Source organism: Octodon degus, unplaced genomic scaffold (assembly GCF_000260255.1).
Source record: "Octodon degus isolate 3935 unplaced genomic scaffold, OctDeg1.0 scaffold00080, whole genome shotgun sequence".
NCBI lineage: Eukaryota > Metazoa > Chordata > Mammalia > Rodentia > Octodontidae > Octodon > Octodon degus.
Window position 1 is genome coordinate 4,327,159 of NW_004524656.1, and position 18,287 is coordinate 4,345,445.

An 18,287-nucleotide genomic window follows, 5' to 3' on the forward strand; every position below is an offset into this window, starting at 1 on the left:
ACACACACACACACACACACACACACACACATACCACACACACCTGGGAGCAGAGAGCTATGGGAATTCAGCACCACAGGATAGCAATGGCATAGAACAAGAGCAAGAGATCAAAACCAAGTGCAGGGAGAGCTGGGTCCGCCTCAAGTGCATGCTAGCTGGGCTTTATTACCACCTTTGACTCAGTTGGTCTAAGGTAGTGTTTCGTTAAACTGTGAGTGGCAACCCATTAATGGGTTATGAAATCAGTTTAATGGGTCAAGACTGGCATTAAACAGTGAAATTTGTATGTAAAATAAAGCACAATACCCATAGCGGAAATAACCATTGTTTTGTAAGATGTGGCTTCAACTGCACACAGATGGGAGTTACCGTACAGCCTGAGTTGTAACCTAAGTGCGTGTCATCCTCAGGGTATAAAAGTGTCTGGTGCTGAGGATTTACACACACTATCTGTTCACTACTCTATCAATCAGCCATTAGCAGAGGACCTGGAACATAACTGATGCTCAACACACATATTTTTGGCATCAGTGAACTGCTCTTGTCCATTTGTTATAACCGAAGGACAAACTATAAAAATATTATAACATCTAATACTGTTGAACATCTACGCCATTCCAAGTATTGGACTAGATGGCTATATCCATTATCTTATTTAATCTTCTTGATCAGACTTCAAGAGATATAATGAAAGAAAATAGATTTGGGAAGTTCAAATCCACATAGGATCACTATGGTACACGGCCATCAAGACACTGATTTTCCTGGGCTGTGGATGTGACGTTAAACATTTGGTAAACACTCGATTCGTTACTCTTTACCCATTGGTACTCGCTGTAAGTGTCCTGCCTGAGCGTCCACATCCCTCTGCATTTCCTTGCCTTTGATTCTGACATAGGTGTCTAGAAAAGAACGTTTAAATAAAGCCTGAGGAAAGAGATTCTAGCATGGTGGAAAAGAAAAGCAGCAGGAGTCCTGGCTTGTTGCCCTGGCTCTGCCGTCAAGCCCCTTGGCCTCTGGACACTCACTGCTGGGGTTGGCCACACTCCCTTTCCACTCATCTGTCAAGACTCAGTCTGGATGGCCCTCCCTCAGGAGGTCCTCCTCACCCTCCCTGACTTGTCGGGCCTCCTTCCTCGGATTCATGGAAGGTCCTGACTCACTACATAGTAGTACTCCCCACATTTGTAACCCTAAAACTATTCACAGAATTGTTTGTCGCAAGCCCATTCATTCCATGAGGGATGAGACTCCATCTTGCTTTCCATCATATCCCTTATGCCTAACATAGAATTGGGATGTAAGTATTTAATGACTTACATGAATAAATTACTCTCTGCAGTTCCAGCTCCTAGGATGGTGCTTGGCTGTTAATGGGTGCTCAGCAAATATCTACTGAATTATAACATTCTTTTGGGAAAATCACTTCCTTTCAGTCTCCAGCTAATGTAGTTATAGAAGAAGGACACAGCCTAGTCACCTCCAGCTGGGAGAGAAATCCCTGAGAGTGCTGGGCGTGTTTATAACATGGTGTAGTTCCAAAGTGCTGTAGGGAAGAGCTTGAAGCAACAGGCCTGGGAGGGGCTGTACCAGGAGGTTGTGGGGGGCTACTAGGAGCACAGCTGACTAGGTGCAAGATGAAGGAAATCTCACAGGTGTAGTAAACAATCTCAGGGACTCTTTGCTAGGTATTCTGGAGATGATCCAACTGGCATTCCTTACACTGCCATGTGGTGCGGGCATGGTCGAGTCCCCAAACTGGAAGACTAATCTGCCTTTCTCTCCCATGTCTCTGCAAAGGCTGAAGGTATTTCAAGTTATCTGCCAAGAAGAGCATTTGTCAGAGAGCTGGGCCATGCTGGGACCCATGTGAGGGACTTGAGGATGACCTTTCTCCAACCTGCCACAGACAGCTCTCTCTGAGCCCTACAAAATGAAGGTAGTCAGGAGAAGATGCAACCCTTTCAGTGTGTACACCCACAGAAGAGCACTGAGGACAGAAGGAAAAGAAAGATGTCTGGCCAATAAACGGAAGAATCTTCTAGCAATAAGAGCTTTCCGGGATGGAACACGTTGCCCCTTATGTAGTGAATTTCCTGGCGCGGAGACACTGAAGCACAAGCTCCTCCTCATGAAGACGCACGTGTGGGTAGCCAAGCAGCCAAGTAAAGTAATGGTCTTGAGGACCTTTTTTATTCTGCCTGGCTGTAGGAGTGTAGGAAGTAGGATCTACTTACATCAGGAAAGCGGGAGGAAGGTGGGGCATCTAGAGGCACCTGAGGCTCTTGAACATGGTAAGATAAAAGGAAGGCAGGAGTACGGAGCAGAGAGTGTAGAGAGAGAAGGCACGTGGGAAGACTTTACACGTAAGTTTGCTCATTCTGGGTCCCTCCTGGCCGACTCTCAGCACAGACGGTTTTTGTTTTTCATAGCAGTTCTATCTGTAAAGCGCTCTCTCTCTCTCTCTCTCTCACACACACACACACACACACACACACACACTAGGGAATATGAGGGGAAGTACAGGGTTAAGCCTCCTGTGAGCCTCTGATCACATTTTCACCAACTAATCAAGCCTAACCTTGTTAATTTATGTGGGCTTCTGCTTCGAGATATCTCATTTAATATATACTGTTAATTTGTTGACACTGAACAACAGCCCTGAAACTCATGCCTGAAGTGATCGAAGCGGATCGAACATGCGTCGCCACCTAAAGCACATCCCAGCCTCGGTGCGCTCAGGAACCCCGGGCAGCACTGGAGCGCTGTGGCTGGGAGTCATTTTAAACGTCAGTATTATTAGGGGGAAAAGCACAGAAATGCCACACAGACAGTGAAGGGGACACTTGTTCACAGCATGAGAGCCCAGGCAAGAGGGCAGAGCATCACCCATCCGACCTCCGCTGCGACAGGCTCGTCAGGTGACTCAAGGGGTGTGTGTGTGTGCGTGTGTGTTTCTTCCCTGCTTTGTGCATGTCTGCAAAAATGCTGCAAGTATTGATTTGGGGTTTGCAAAAAGATTCTAGTAAGTCATCAAACTTGCAAGTACACTACCCATAAATAATGGAAATCAATTTCCTTGTCTGCTCCTCTCTGTTTGGTTTTTTGTCAAGATCTGCTGACTTCCATCCCTAATCTCAACCTCTGGGCTGCGATGCGGAATTTGGTCGCTGCTCTTCCTGTCACAGAGTAAACCCACACTGGCTGTGCTCAGAGACTCTCAGGACAAAGTCACCTCAGACAGGAGTGGAGCTCTGGCCACCTCTGTTGCCGCTGACTACGAATGCTACCCCGAGAGAAGCTCTAATGGAATGATTTCCCTCCCAGGTCAAGGTTTCAGAAGTGTAGGGCTGCAAACATAATCAGGTTCCCTTTCTATTCTGGAATGAAGTACTAAACATGGTCAGTGGTTCCTTTTGCCTACAGCCCAACTCCCTCTTTTTCTTTTTTATGTAGTCAACAATCCAAGACTCTTTCCTAAGTATTTTGGGGACAACCCAATTGGTGACCCTCACACTGCCGTGTGGTGAGACCATGGCAAAATCCCCAAATAGGAAGATTCGTCTGCCCTTCTCTCTTCTGCCTCCTTGAAGGTTGAAGGTATTTCAAATTAGCTGCCAAGAAGAGAATCTGTCAGAGAACTGAGATGCACTCAAGATTTCTCATAAGAAAATTACAGCCAAAGAACACAACACAGTCAGGGTGCCCCTGGCTTCATCTGTCCAGCCCTCCAGCTTAGAAGTACCTTGGGAAGACAGCTGTACGAACCTTTGGGCTCTGTGTGGTAGATGCCAAATGAACTCATGGTTTTAATGAAGCTTCCTTCTAAGCTAAAGGAAACTGGTCATTTACTGTCCTTCAGGAATTCGCTGTCCTTCAGGACACTGACGTCAGGAGAATGCTGGAGGGCAGGAGGTGCCATATGTGACTTCTGAGCTGTCAGTCCCGAGCCAAGATTGGCTCATTCCTGTCCTTCGCTGGATGCAGGAGCACAGGTAGGAGAGAACGTGTGCCTGGGTCTCAATGCGCTCTAGGAGGATGGGGGATTCTTCAGAAGAAGTAACAGCTTTATTGAACTAAAACTGGGATACCATACAACTTATAAACTTAAAATGTATGTATTCAGTAAATTTCATCATACTGGAAGTTGTACGATCGTGACCACAATCAAATTTAGATCATTTTTGTTATCGCCAAAACAAACATTCTATCCACCAGCTATCATCTCCCAATTCCTCACTCCTAATTCTAGGCAACCACTGAGCTACTCACTAAGATGGGGGACCTTGGGCTTCAGGAGTGCTGGCGGCCCTTATCCGAGCAGCACCAGCTAACCAGGCCCTCCATGGGTGGTGACACTCCTGGGAATGGCCAGAGTTGTGGTTCTCCCATCTTCAAGCTCACCCAGAGCCAATGCAAAGTGGACTGAGCATCAGGGAATAGAAAAAGAAGAGGCAGCAAGGACCATGGCTAGAGATGGAAAGAGGCAGGAAGGAGGCAGTGGGAACTTACAGAAGCAGCCAGCTGCTAGGACCAATTCCTGCCTGGTTGGCACAGGCTGGCACTGGCAGCCCTCTTTCAGGGCTGTGTGGTCACAGCAGGAGTGACCTGAGCATTTCAATCACCCCTGCTTTGTCCTCCTCTCTGCCCTGTGCCAGGCTAGAAGCTCGCTTCTAGGAATATTGCAAACAAAGATGGATATATCGATATGCATCGCCAGGAGAGACAACACAACGAAAATTTGCAAATATAGTAGAATCCTCAAAGCACAGCTATAAACAATGTTTCATTGTGTTCTCAATAATTTTATGATGCCCATGAAGAGGATATTATTATGATCATCTTCTCTATTTTATTGAGGAAGAAAATGAGTAACCAAATGCAGAGAGACAAGATGTAGCCTCGAGCCTTCTACTCCTAAATCCTGAAGCCCTTCCACTCTGAATGCTGCCTGCCCCCGCCCACAGCTCCCACTCACCTCTGGGCTCCACCCACCTCCTCTCCCTCGCGACGCCCTCCACCCTCATATGTCTGAGGTGGCCAGCCCTGGCTCTCCTCAGAGCTGACTGATGCAGGCTACTTCATGAGACTAAATTAGCAGGTCGACCTCTCCCAGCTCTTCCAGGCATGAGCTGGCTGAAGAGGCTCAGAAAGGAGTCGCTGGCAACTGGCAAACTTCCCCAGGCAAATCTCAGGCAGAAGCGTGATCGGGCACGCTATAAGAAATATATTTAAAGTGCAACACTTGAAAAATCCTGCTCCTCTGCTCACAAGCAGCCAGCCCCCTGTTCAAAAATTCAAGTAGCTCTAATTTGTTTGGTGGCTCATGAGTGAATAAGCTGCTGCAGTCAATGAATCTGCCATTGAAACTGGTAAACAGGAAGCCCCTGTGCCTTGGGACCAAACAAAAAACAGATATACAGGGACCAGGGAGGCTGGAAGACAGGAACAGCCCCTTGGGTTCAAGCCTTCCAAAGTCCCTCATCTGCTCCAGAGAACATTGTCCCCAGGTTCCAGAAGAGCCCAATTCCTACCTGGAGAAGGTAGGTATGAGAAAACCTTTTAACGAACAGGAGGGGGTGGGGGTGGGGAGATTGTCTTTTAATGAATGAGGGGGAGAGAGGTCTAGGGATGGGGGTACTGCTCTTGACAGTGGAAGAAAATGAAGAGAAACAGACTGGTAGTTCCAGGGGCCTTGCATTTCAAATTTTTAAATACCAGCTGCCAGTGGGAAGGTTTGGCATATGAAATGTCTCCTAAATAAACTGGCAACAGTGCCTCGAGGAGATTCTTACAACAAAACCCTCAGAACCTGGGGCTCTGAGGTCCCCACTGGCTCTGAGCACCTTAAAGATCTGGAAGGCACATCCCATGTGTCCTCTGCACACCTGCAGGCCCTAGAGAGGAGGGCTCTGTGCAGCATGGCCCCTCCTTCCCTGGACCACTTGTCCTGGACTGATGACAGTGAGATCACACCAGAGGGAGGACCAAGGGATGGGAGTGCTAGGGTGTCAGGAAAGACTTCCCATGCTGAGTGCTGGAGACAGGAGCAGGATCAACCGGGTGAGCAACAGGATGGGCACAGACACCCAAGGGTGGAGTACTGCGTGGCCATGAGACAGCCTGGCATGCCCCGGGTATTTGTCTCTAGTAGACTGGGGGGAAAGTGGAAGCGGCAGGCGAGGAGGCTCAAAGACAGGCAGGATGTGAGGCTCTCAAATCCAGGAGCGAGGCTCTCACATGCATGGTCTCTGGAAGGACAGTTGGCCTCGCTGATCTTCAGCTCTAAGAATATATATGACATTCTAAGAGATGGAGTCAACTATTTTAAAATCCATGCCGATTCCCCTGCTCCCAGCTCCTTAATTAAAAAGAAGAAGTAAGTGACTTAGCAGTCACCTTCAAAGCAGTCCCCAAACACCATTCCTTACTGGGATTTGCTGTTCTATTTCCTCACCAGAGGCAATTCTGCTTGGCTCCTGGGGTGGTCTGGGGACTGCAGGCCAAGCAGCCTCCCTAGATGGCCCACTGTCACAGGTCTGTCCCCCAGCTGGGAAGCTGGCACATGAGGATGTTGATTTCCAGCAATCAGAACCCTGCTCCAGTGCCCGGAGCCAGGACCCAGCAAACGGAGCTTCAAAGGATCTGCATATTTATGGTAAACTCCTTCCTTAAATTGAAAATGTATTACACAGCAGCAATCACGGGATTCTCAGAACTGCCTCCCCCACAGGCAACCCATCTGAGCCTTGATGGCTGTTCTTAGCTCAGAAGGGACTGGAGCTGCCACTCAGGCTGCCGATGGCAAGGGGGGGCTGGGGGCAAGGGCACAGATATCAGGTGGGATCACAACGCTCTCATTGTTCCTTTTGCCACATGAAGTCTTTGTCAGCACAGAACGTCATCTGACACGCAAGGCGCTCACAGGGTTTTCTGTTGTTCTATGTTTGATTGCTTTTGAAGTGGGGGAAGGAGTCAGGAGGTGGGAGACCAGAGCAGATCCCACCAGCAGGCCTGCTCACACTGCCTACAGAGTCACAGAAGTCACCTCCTGTGGCCCCCACCACAGAGGGTTCTAATGAGAAATGCAGCTGCCTCTGTACCCTTCAGGGGTGCTGCAAAGCAAACCCTGCCATGGCCAACACCAGAGGATCCCAGAGTCCCCTCAAAAAGGAACAGACCCGGGCTGGAGAGATGGCTCAGTGGTCTAAAGCACCTACTTGGAACAAGCTCGGCAAAGCACAGGGACCACGGTTCGATCCCCCAGCACCACATGCCAGCCAGCCCCGCCCCCTGGTGGGCTGAGCTGGCCACACACACACACACACACACACACACACACACACACACAAATAAATGTTAAAAAATAAAAAAGGAACAGACCTACCTCTGCATGGGTTGCTGTCAGGCAAGATAGCAGCAGGGGAGGTTAAAGAGAGGCAGCCTGACCTTGTGGCAATGGGTAGGAACCTGCAGGACCTTCAGGAAGTAGGAGCTGGGGTCTGGACTTTTCTACAGAGCACTCTGGATTCCTAAGTTCCGGGTTTGCAAGGATGAGCCTGATAAGCCATCTCATCTATCTTCCTGCCTCCTCCCTCTGCACTCAAATCATCTCAGAGACCAGCCACTGGAAACTAGCTGTATCTGCTCTGAAAGTTAAAATAAGGCCATCAGCTCACAGAGCTTTTTATTTACCCTCCTCCAGCCAGTCTTGTCAGTCTCTCCATCTTCAGAGAAGCAGAGTTAAGAGGACCAGTGGTCCAAAGAAAGGGAGCTCAGGCCTACTTTCTGTAAAAACATCATGTGAAGAGAACTCTATATGGCGGGGAGGGTTCAAGTCAAGTAATTAATTGACCTCCAAGGCCCAGAGTTTAGAAAGAATGAAAATTCTGAAAAACTCCTGTAAGCAAGCTAGTGAACAGCTTGAACTGGTGAACAGAAATAGGGTAGTCAGTTGAGGGACCCAGTCCTGCAAAATCTTGCCTCTGCCTTGTGACTTGATATAAACCAAAAAAATCATCGAGGATGAGCAATGGCAAGCCACGTTGTGTTGGGAATAGGTAGGGGTCATGGCTCAGGGAGGGAACACATAAGAGAAGCATCAAGTTTTGCCCTCCCCCAAAGATCAGGAGCTCATAAATGAACTGTGACTCATGTCTCCTGCGTTGAGAGCCTTTGCTAAAAGGTCAATATTACAAACTGAAGTTAGATTCAGGAATGAAAACGTGAATGAGTTAACTAAAGTCAAACTGCTTTTACATAAGAAAAAGGGAATAGGGTATTCTATGGCACTCCACAGGGCAGAATTAAGGCAGAGTTTGACTCAGTATCTGCAAGAAATTAGAATGTGCTCCTGAAAAGTGCCCCAGCCAAGGACATGCTCATGGAGAACTTGAGGATTTTCTCTCAAGAGAACAAGGCAAAGCATCTTGCGCTGAGTTGGAAGATTAAATGGAAAGCCTTGAAGGTCCCTTCCAATATAGCCTGGGGCAATTTTTGCATAATGGGAAGGCTGTGGACTTTGAAGAAACGAGTAGCAGGTTTGGTTCTTGAGTTTGCCACTCATCAGCTGTATGATGGTGGATATATATATTTTTTTATCTCTATGCCTTAGATTTTTCACCTACAAGATGAGAGAGGAGCTTTTATGCTGAGTTGATAAAAGGATATGACGTTTTAAATATGCATGCTTACCACTCAACATGGTACACCATGCAGAAGGCAATGAACGGTCGCTATTCTTATATCAGTAGAACCAGCCTTCCATGTAATCATAGGCAGTCAGCAAGGGATGCCAGGCAAACCTGTTATCAGTAATCTTCAGACCCAGACAGGCCAAAAAGCAGGGCCTACTATCTTCATCATACACAGGAAGCAAACTGAGGTACCTCCGCAATATACAGTGAATCAACAGAAACAGGGTAGACCAGCATCTTTAGCTAGGGATGTCAAACCCCGAAGGCTTCATTAGAGCCCGTTAAGCCATTTCCGATCCTCAGATGAAAGGTGTACTCATTTTATTACAACACTAACAATGTCGCTCAGGGGCTGCTCAGAATCTCTGATCTTTAGACCAAGTTAAATGAAAGAAATTAAATGACTTCTAATGTTATGCTTCTCTTTTCCTAGCCTTTCAAAGAGGACTTCTAGATCAGGAAGGGAGTCAACAACATTCTAATATTATCCAGGAGATCTTTGGAGGATAAGAGGGGGAAATATGGGAGGAGAAGGGTGATCTCATCCAAGAGAAGTGGAGAGGTGAGCTAAGGTAATATCACCAACTTCTCTGCTCATAAATAAATAACTGGAAATGGTCCAGTTTCCCAATGTCACGTACAGGAGGACATCATGGAGACATTTTCCCCCAACATGCTCCAGTCTAATCTCTATTGAACCCCAAGATGTAAAACACTCTCCAAGCAGAAACAAAATAGTAATTTTTTAAATGGTAAAAAAAAAACCCTCCTGAGTCCTAAAAGACTATTTTTAACATGGTAATAATCCTTTAATCAGCCACCAGCAGGGAACATGGTATTTGGTTCAGACATTTCACCAATTACAACCCACTGGGTCCCTGCATGGTGCTTTCTAAATAATCAAAACTAGCTCTTAATAGTTACTAGTCCAGACAGAAAGAGAAAGAATCAAACCAAATCCAAATGAGAAGATGCCATTACTAAAGAAAGCCCAGCCCCGCAGGTCTTCAGAAGCCGGAGCCTCCTGGTTTGCAGGTGGTGGCAAACAACAGCCCTGGAGAAGGATTTCATTTGGGGGCTTAGGGGTGCTAGGGGAGTAAGGGAAGTCCAAGAGTGGGAGAGCTAAGAGCACAGGATTTTCAATGGGACAGACCTGAGCATGAATCCCAGTCTGGTGGAATCCTTGCTGGAAGTGGGACTTGGGCCAAGCTCTTTGCCCCTCCCCCAAGCTTGAGTCTTCTTATTGGTGAAATGGTGCTTGGCCTGCCTTGGTGTCTTGTCCTTGACACAGGCAGTGCTCTGAACAAAGGGCTGTGTGGTGTCTGGTACTCACAAGGTGCTCCAAAGATGCTTCCCCGCTCCTTGTCACCTTCCCCTTCCCTGCCAGCATCACCTTGGGTAGAGCTGGGAGAATGCGATAGCAGAGACACTGACATTCTTCTGACCATGGATGAGAAGCCCAATTAATTATCACCCCCTAAACCACCTCTCCACCACGCAATAAGCAGGGGAAGGACACCTGTCAAGAGGCAAAGGCTGGGCGCTGATTGGAATGGGACCTGGGGACCTGTTCTGCGAAGCTACATCTGTGCTCAGGACGCAGCGTACACTCTCCACTTGGTGCACAGAGCGCCGGAACCAGACGGGAAAGCAGTAGGACACTCACCAGAGTTGCTGAAGATAAATGGGTCATAAAGAGAATTTCTGCCACTCACTTTACCAGCCCAGTCAGGAGTGCATCCCTTAGGGCAGCTGAAGGTTGGAAATACCATCTTCTTTAATGGTCACTCATGTGGCAGATTCCATTTAATGTTAGCCATGAAATGGGGGCAGGGCTCAGGAAGGTCAAACAAGATTCTTCCTACTCATGGAGGCTAAGCTTACCAACATACTTGTAGAGTAGGATTTATCAAAAGGTAATCTGAAAACTACCATATTCCCATCATTCCTACCGGCTCCAGCTAAACACAGTGGATTCCTGGAATATATTTAATTTTACTAATATAATGAATCACTGCAGAGCCTTGGGAATGTGCTCTTTAAAGCAAGCAGCACAGGTCATTCTTGTGTACACTTACATCTAGGCTACACTGCTAATGGTGTGGATGAGGGTGGGCTGGCAGCCACTGCCGAGAAGACCTCAGGGCTGGCTGGCTGGCTGGGTTGGGCTAGGGGCTTGGGTTGGTGCTGGAGTGCGATGTTGTTTATTCTTAATGACTCAGGCAATCCTATGGCCTTGTAGCAACAAATGCAGAAGCATAGCTAGAGCAGCAACGAATGCAGAAGCATAATTAAGTGAAGAGGAACTTCGAGCTTTCAGCTGTTTCGCAAGAGGAGGGTGGAGTGAGGGCCACAGCAGGTGTTCCTAGACAGAAGGGCACCGGAAGTGGGCTCTTTCCCAGGATCTCAGGGAGACCAAGACTGAGGTCTAAGGGAATATTTCAAAGTTTGGAATTTGGCTTTTGTTCATGGGGTTGGCATGAACATTAAGTTCTCCCAGCTCAGTGATGGCAAACATCTCAGGTCTTTAACAGCCTGCTGTGGCAGGTGTGCCACAGGTTCACCACCACTGTGACCTTCCTAAGGTTGGAGAAGGACTCCAAACAGAGCTACTTCTCCACCACTATTCTCTCTCTATCCCTTTTCCTTTCCAGCTGGCTATATTTCTCCACAGTGTGCTGATCACTGTTGACATGATGTGACACACATATTTGTTTGTTATCTGTCCCTTACTAGAATATGTGCTCACAAACTCAGACTTTTTCCATTTTAAAAACCTATGCTGAGAAGGGAGGCCAGCACAAAAAGGTGCTCCACAATATCTCTGGAAACAATGAATGAATATTCTTTACTACCCCTGGGCATGCTGGGCTCAGGGAAAAGCCTACTTGCCAAATTCCCTATGGGCAGGCAGCTTATTTATTTAAGGAGTAATGAGCCTAAAGGCACGATTCAAGCCTAATAACCCCATATTGCAGCTATTTTTTTCTCAATTCACTCTCCCTCCCCAGACAATGATCTGCTCAATGCAGAAATGTCTTCAGCTTGCTTTCCATAGATCCAGAGCAGTACCTGGTGCACACCACATGCAGTGCCTGATGCATGCCACAAATCATGTAATCGATTTGTGAGATGAAAGGACCAATTTGTGGTACCCTATTCCTATGGTTCCTGGCTGACCACCTGACCTGGCTCTTGTTTACAAAGATACCAAAAAGCATGGTTACAGTGGCTGCTTAGAGATCATGGAGCTCTGGTGCAAAGCTTGGAGGAGCTGATGCCAGTCAACACCAGTGATTGGGGGTCATCGACCGCTGTCTGAGACTCTTCCCTTTTACCTTGGTTTCTTCCAGGAAGGGTGATATGGTCTTTTTGCCAACACAGCCACACGACAATGCTAGCCTCATAGGAAGGGCTGAGAGGAGCCCATGGGGTGTGGGGATACAGCAGCCAGGGACACATGATAGGCCTCTGCGGTGCAGGGTTTCCTCAGAGCTACCCTGGTACCTGATGACCCAACACATTGCAGGGTCAAATTCTCAGTTCACCCAACCAGACTTAGGGACAGAGTCTAAGAATCTACAATAGTTTTAACAAATTCACAAGGTGACCTTGTTGTATAATTTGCCCTAATGGGTAAGAACTTGGGCTTTAGAGTAGAGATACGGTTAACTCCGAAACTAGCTCTGCCTTTCATGGCCCAAGTTGTTCAGTCTCCCCGAGCCTCAGCAAAAGCCTCATTAAAATGAGGAAATGAATAAAATGTACCTGCTTCGTAGGGTTAAACAAGAAGGTACACATGACATCTAACGTGACGTGTGGCTCACGGCAAGTGACTTATAAATTTGGGTTGCTACGATAATGGTAATGATGATGATCATGAAGATGGCAGTGGCCGGTGAAGATGGAGGCAATGGCTCCTCCTTGTCTGCAGGAAGGGGCGTCACAATCCCCGCATGAGATTCACTCCCTTTGTCCAGCCACCACGATCTACAGGAGGCTCTTCAACATGCCTGCTTCCCAAGGTAATTAGTGCCGACTTCCCCATTCCCAGCCCTTTGTAAGGCTGGAGAAGGACTGCGAATAAAGGAAGGTGATTACTATGGTGATGGGGAAGACAAGAGACATTCAGAGAAACATCTGGAGAGGCTATCAGCATCCCTGCTTCTTCTGATGGAAGAGAACCACAGAAAAGAAGAACAGTAAGGTTAGCGGGGGAGACGTGACAAAAGGACTAGGGAGCTGGAAGCAGGTGCGAAGGATAAACCATGCCTAAGATGACAGCAGCGGACAGGTAACAGACAGGAGAGGAGGAGGTGACTGGCACAGGGAGTAGGGGGTTAGGGTTGGCCGGAGAAGAGCTGACAATTGTGCCTTATCAGTAAATTCCCTGTAGTCCTCAGGGCTCTGGGGATAGGGTGAGATTCAAGGAGCAGAATGATCCTAGGAATAAACAAGAGCTGGGAAAGCCTTCCTTAAATGCCACCCTTGTCTCCTCCCTCACTCATAGAGTACGTTTGCTCTTTTTTTAGTGTTCTGGTAAGATTGGAAGTGTCTATGCTGGCTGAGCTGGTGGCAACAAGGGAGGCCAACACCGGCCAGGAGGCTTGCCCAGGGTGCAGCCTGCAGACCTGGAGGACAACTGACAACAGAAGATCATCCTGAAAACCAAGGAGTAGAAGAAAGGTGCTAGGGACAGAAAAAAGGAATGCAGAGGAGGAGCCCTTTACCCACATGGCACAGCTAGGCTTACCTGCCGGAAACCATTCCTTGTGAACTGCAAGATTTTCAAGGCATAGTTGGACCTCTGGCCTTTGCTGTTGAATTCAATGTGGCCGGTGAGACCTTCCAATTCTACCTGTCCAAGAGAGAGTGAGTTACAGCACCAAATAGGCCTCATGTTCCCTTGGCCCCAAGCAAGTGCACCACACACGTGGTACTTGGGGAGGCCTAAGAGAGGAAAAGGTATCCGGATCTCTTCTCCTGTCCAACCCTCCACCACAGCATCTAGGCTCGCCCATACTCCAAAGCCCCTGCACAGGCCAGTACAAATAACAATGCTAACTTGGGCTCTGATCTCCCTCTGCCCTTCACCTAGGCCTGTGACTGCCAACAAGATTTATTGTCTTTGGGAATCTGATTAACCCCACTGCCAGGTCTGCAGGAGGTCAGGGTGTCCCTATATCTGACTGCAAATGTGAACTCCAAGACTGCTTATACCAGGTCTCTCTGACAAGAGTTGCCTTCTTCTCAGCTAGGCAGGGGAGTTATGGGGAAAGTTAGCACTCAGCCAGAAGATCGGAGCCTGTAACTCCTGAAGGGATCACAGGCACCAGTAGCAGGGACCTTCCCCCAAGTATTTAGAGGTTTTGCTAGGATCACAGTGCAGCAGAGGCTAGCTGCATGCCCGGAATTCGGGATCCTTTCGAGCCACTTTCACAGGAGCAAACTTGCTATGGATTCTTCTTGGGTGTCAGAGAGTAGGGACTATGCCCCACTCAACTGGGATCAACACAGATGAATTTTATCTGGGGCTGTAATGAACTGGAGAATCCTGGAGGGGAGGGGCGCTTGTGTCCTGTTGCACCAAGTGTCCCACCTATCAGGCCGGGCAGCCACAGGCCCTCGGGCGCTCCTCACCATGCGCAGGTAGTTCATGAGGCTGGTGCCATGCTGCCAGATCTGGGCGGAGCCACAGGACAGGGGCTTCACACCCATCTCCTGGCTCCGATTCAGCTCCTGTACTGCTGTCACCACGGCATAGACAGCATCAAAGAGCAGGGCCGAGGACAGCTGGGGGAGGCAGAGAACAGGCAGAATGAGGAAATAAGAAAAAGAAAAGTGTACATAAAGGTGGGGGAGGTGGGGAAAGAGGGAAAACGAGGACTCCCGGAGGAAAAAAGAAAAAGCAAATCAAAAGAAGAGCAAGGCTGACTCTCAATTGCTCCTGTCCACTGTGTCTCAACTCACCCTCCTTCTGCTAACAACCCAGGTACTTCTCTATGACAGACAATGGCTGTAGAATTGTCTTTGGGACTGAAGCATCAAATGACCTCCAGGGCTCCAAATTATTTCAAGTTCATCTTTTTTTCCCAGAGAAAGAACAACTTCCACCATGCCCAGGAATCTCTGAGAAGAGGGTGGGGTGGGCAGAGTGCTCTTCTGTGTGACATTCTCACAACCTGTCCCCCCATCTAGTTGAGCTCCGGGACCCTGGATGTTGCAGGGTTGGAGGTCATCTTGGGTTTTCTCAAGTGTCTCAGGCTGAGTGTACACAGCAGAGCAAGAGGAAAGGCCTGAAAACAGAACCCCAACCAAGTTCAGACTCTAGTCCTTCCGTGTGTGGAATGACACTGGGCATCTTGCTGGCCTCTCTGGGTGAGCTGCTGGCCTCAGGAGAGGGCAGGAACCTGAGCCCTCTCCTCAATTTGCCCATTCTATCAACCCCAGCTGGAAGCCACTTCCTCCTAGAAGACCCAGGATATTGCCTCTTCCTAGATGTCGGATTGAAGTCTAATTTACACTCTTCAACTTGATGGGCGGGCTAATGTATGTGGCAACGTCAAGGCCCAGAGATACAGAAGACCCCACTCCTGCTTGGAATGGGACGAGAAGAGTAGGAGACACAGCCAAGTTTCTCTGCTCTAGTCCAAATTCATCTGCATCACAAAACCACCTGGCATGTGTCTCCCTTCTTCCTGCTTTTATTCTATCTCTCCCTTTGTTTTTTCCTTCCTTCCTTCTTTCCTTCCTTCCTTCCTTCCTTCCTTCCTTCCTTCCTTCCTTCCTTCCTTCCTTTTTTCTTTTCCTTCTTCCCATTGTATTCAGCCCCTGCCACTCAGCAGATACAACAGTCATTCTCAACAGCCAGACACACTCCAGGAGGCACCAGAGTCCCCTGTACCTCTACGGAGTCTCCTGCCTTCCCAGCTTGCTCTGCCCTCCTCTCTGTCTCCTGGTCCCAAATCTACCTGTGACCTGAAGCCTCAGCAGGTCGGGATACTCAGATTCTGCCATCGGCTCATGGTGACCTCTGGGGCCCCATGAGTGGGGCTGAGCAGGCACGCCCCTCTGAGCTTGTTTCATCCGTCACCTCCTATGGTCTCCTCCCCCGCCACCCTTCCCCCTGGATGCTTGGCTCCTTCTCCATCTGACCTGAGGCTCATCTGCACGGCACCTGATGCTAACACTCCACAAACTCACACTGTCCTTGTCCTCTGCATGTAACTCGTTTCTCCTGAGCACATGTGGCTACATTATTAATGGCCTCTCACATTCCCTTGCCCAAAGGACATACGGGAGCGATGAATGGTAGCTTCTCCCTCTTCAGCTTAGACAAACATCTACCTGAGGGGAAGCTTCTAAATCCTTCACTTTGGCCATTTAAATGATACTGTCCCCAATTTCCTTCCCCCCTTCCTCCTTGCCTCACAGTTAATCCCTCTACTCCAAGAGTTTGAGCTGCAAGTCACATTAATCAATTGGCCTGACTCATGTTATAAATGAAGAAACGGAGGATCAAGAAGCTTTACTTTTGCCCGAGGTCACATGCAAAATGTAAAAGGGTAGAACTGGCCCCCAGCACTGCTTTGTTGCATCTAGTTTCCTCCTGCCCCTGCAGACGGTCATTTTACCTCACTGCCCAAAAGGGTCCTCTGGAGAGGCCCAGATGATTTGATTCATTTTTGTGCTTGGTCTCCCAGGACAACCTGGGCCAATCTTTTAACATGGTCACCTTCTTAAGCGTAAATGGGTGCAGGGGACACTTGAGCCGTGGCTGGGCTCAGGGAGGGCTGGTGGGCTGGCTCTGCTAGTCCCTTGGTTTGGGTCATGACCAAGTTTGCCTCTCCCCCCCCCCACTGTTTCTGTTCTCACTTGAGCTCAGTTAAGAACCATTAGCCACCGAGCTGCTTGTGTGGCACATACTCTCCTCCTCTTCCCCCCAAGTGGGCTAGGTTAGGTGTCATCCTTTCCCCCACACTCCCAGGGCCTTCACAGGAGACTGGCTCAGCCCCAGGTACCAGATGAGCCAGAGGGACCCACGTCATCTCAACCCCTGCCCATATGTAATTCAGAACAAGTGAGGAGACGTGAACTGAGGTCTGGAGCGAGGGACCTGCTCCTTGGGAGCCTCTCCTACAAGTCATTTTTCTTCCTCTGGACATTTGTCTGCCTGAACAGGATGCTTAGACCCACAGCAGCCTCCCTGCCTCTGGCCTGAGCACGGGGCTGACCTAAGGGTGACCAGACAGAGACGGAAAGAACCCGAGTCCTAGTCACATCACTCTGGAGTCTTACTCTGCCGGCACACTGCCTTTTCTGCACAAGACATTTAACTTAGGAATTGTGTTCCTGGAAGCTGCAAACTCGCTAACTGGCATGGAAGCCCCGGGGATCCCCTGGCTCCCAGAGAACTGTCAGATCAAGCCCAGAGAGGCTAGGGCCACAGTCCCTCCCAAGGCTGCTTAGTTGCCGGGAAGCTGTGTGAGTCCCTGAGAGACTGCCACCACTGCACACACCTCAGAAGCTTGCCGTGCCATCTCTAACCCTCCCAGGCTCCCCGATGCAATCCTGCCACGTGGTAGCTGCTGCCTCCCCTCTCTTGGCTGATGTTCTCATTAACACATGATCCGGATGCGGCCGGATGAGTGCGTGCCAATTCAAATGTCTTTTAGCATCAGCAACTCTGGGGCCTTCCCCATGCTTCGAGAGCTTCCAATAATCCCTAGTCTAGCGGAGGCCACTGGGGCCAGGCAGCAAGTGGAGGGAAAACTGTCAAGGCTCCATCTCATCTCCACCTACATACAGCCACACTCCCCCCGGGCGGCATGAGCGCCACGTCCCCAGAAGCTCTGTCTGCACAGTTCTTCTCCAGTCCAGCCTGGGCCGATCCAAGCAGACACTTCATAAGGCCTGAATGCCCCTACCCCTCTGTGCATCTCCTAGGAGTTCTTCCTCCATCACCCGGCCACCTGTCTTGCAGTGCCTGGCTGTGTCCACCCAGGCTCTCACCTGCGTCCTCACCCCACTTCTCCAAGAGCTTCTCCCCCACCCCATTCCTCAAACCCACTCACCCAGGCGCCAATCTCCTCCCCTCACCCAGCTCCACCTCCCAGGACGTGCAGTGTGCAGTCGTTCTGCCTCATCAGTCTCCCGGCTCATTCCAGATCTCTGCTCTGAAGCATCTCTTTGCTCTCCTAATTGCACTCTCCCTCTGCTATTATTTACTAATTTAGCTCTGGAAAGCATTTGGGACTGCAAGCAGGGGAACGTGGGTCTGTTTCAAAAGCACTGCAGGCCTGTCTCCACTTCTGTGCCCACTGGGGATGTGGGAGCAAGCCCTTGCTAGTCTCCCCCTCCCCTCCCCTCCCTCACCTTCCTTCCCTTCCATTTCCTGCTCCTCCCCCAGTGGTCCCCCACCCTGCATCATTCCAAGGCTTCTGTTCCCCATCTGTGTGCATGTGCCTCTCGGTTTTGTCTCTGCTCCTCCTGTCCCTGTCTCTTCTAAATATTAAATCCCCCAACTAGCTCAATTCTCATTTAAAATTCTCTCCTCTGTCTTGGCTCCAAAATGTTGTTTGGCAAGGA

General features: G+C 49.2%; 1 protein-coding gene across 1 annotated transcript in view; it reads right to left on the reverse strand.

Annotated features, from left to right (window-relative positions):
• Positions 1 to 18,287, reverse strand: part of Grik4 (glutamate ionotropic receptor kainate type subunit 4) — a 362,522-nt gene that overhangs the window by 99,536 nt on the left and 244,699 nt on the right. The window contains exons 9-10 of the mRNA XM_004636401.2: positions 14,340 to 14,492; positions 13,453 to 13,557 (exon numbers count right to left, since the gene is read on the reverse strand). Of these exons, the coding sequence (XP_004636458.1) occupies positions 13,453 to 13,557; positions 14,340 to 14,492 (258 nt within the window). The remainder of the gene's footprint in view (positions 1 to 13,452; positions 13,558 to 14,339; positions 14,493 to 18,287) is intronic.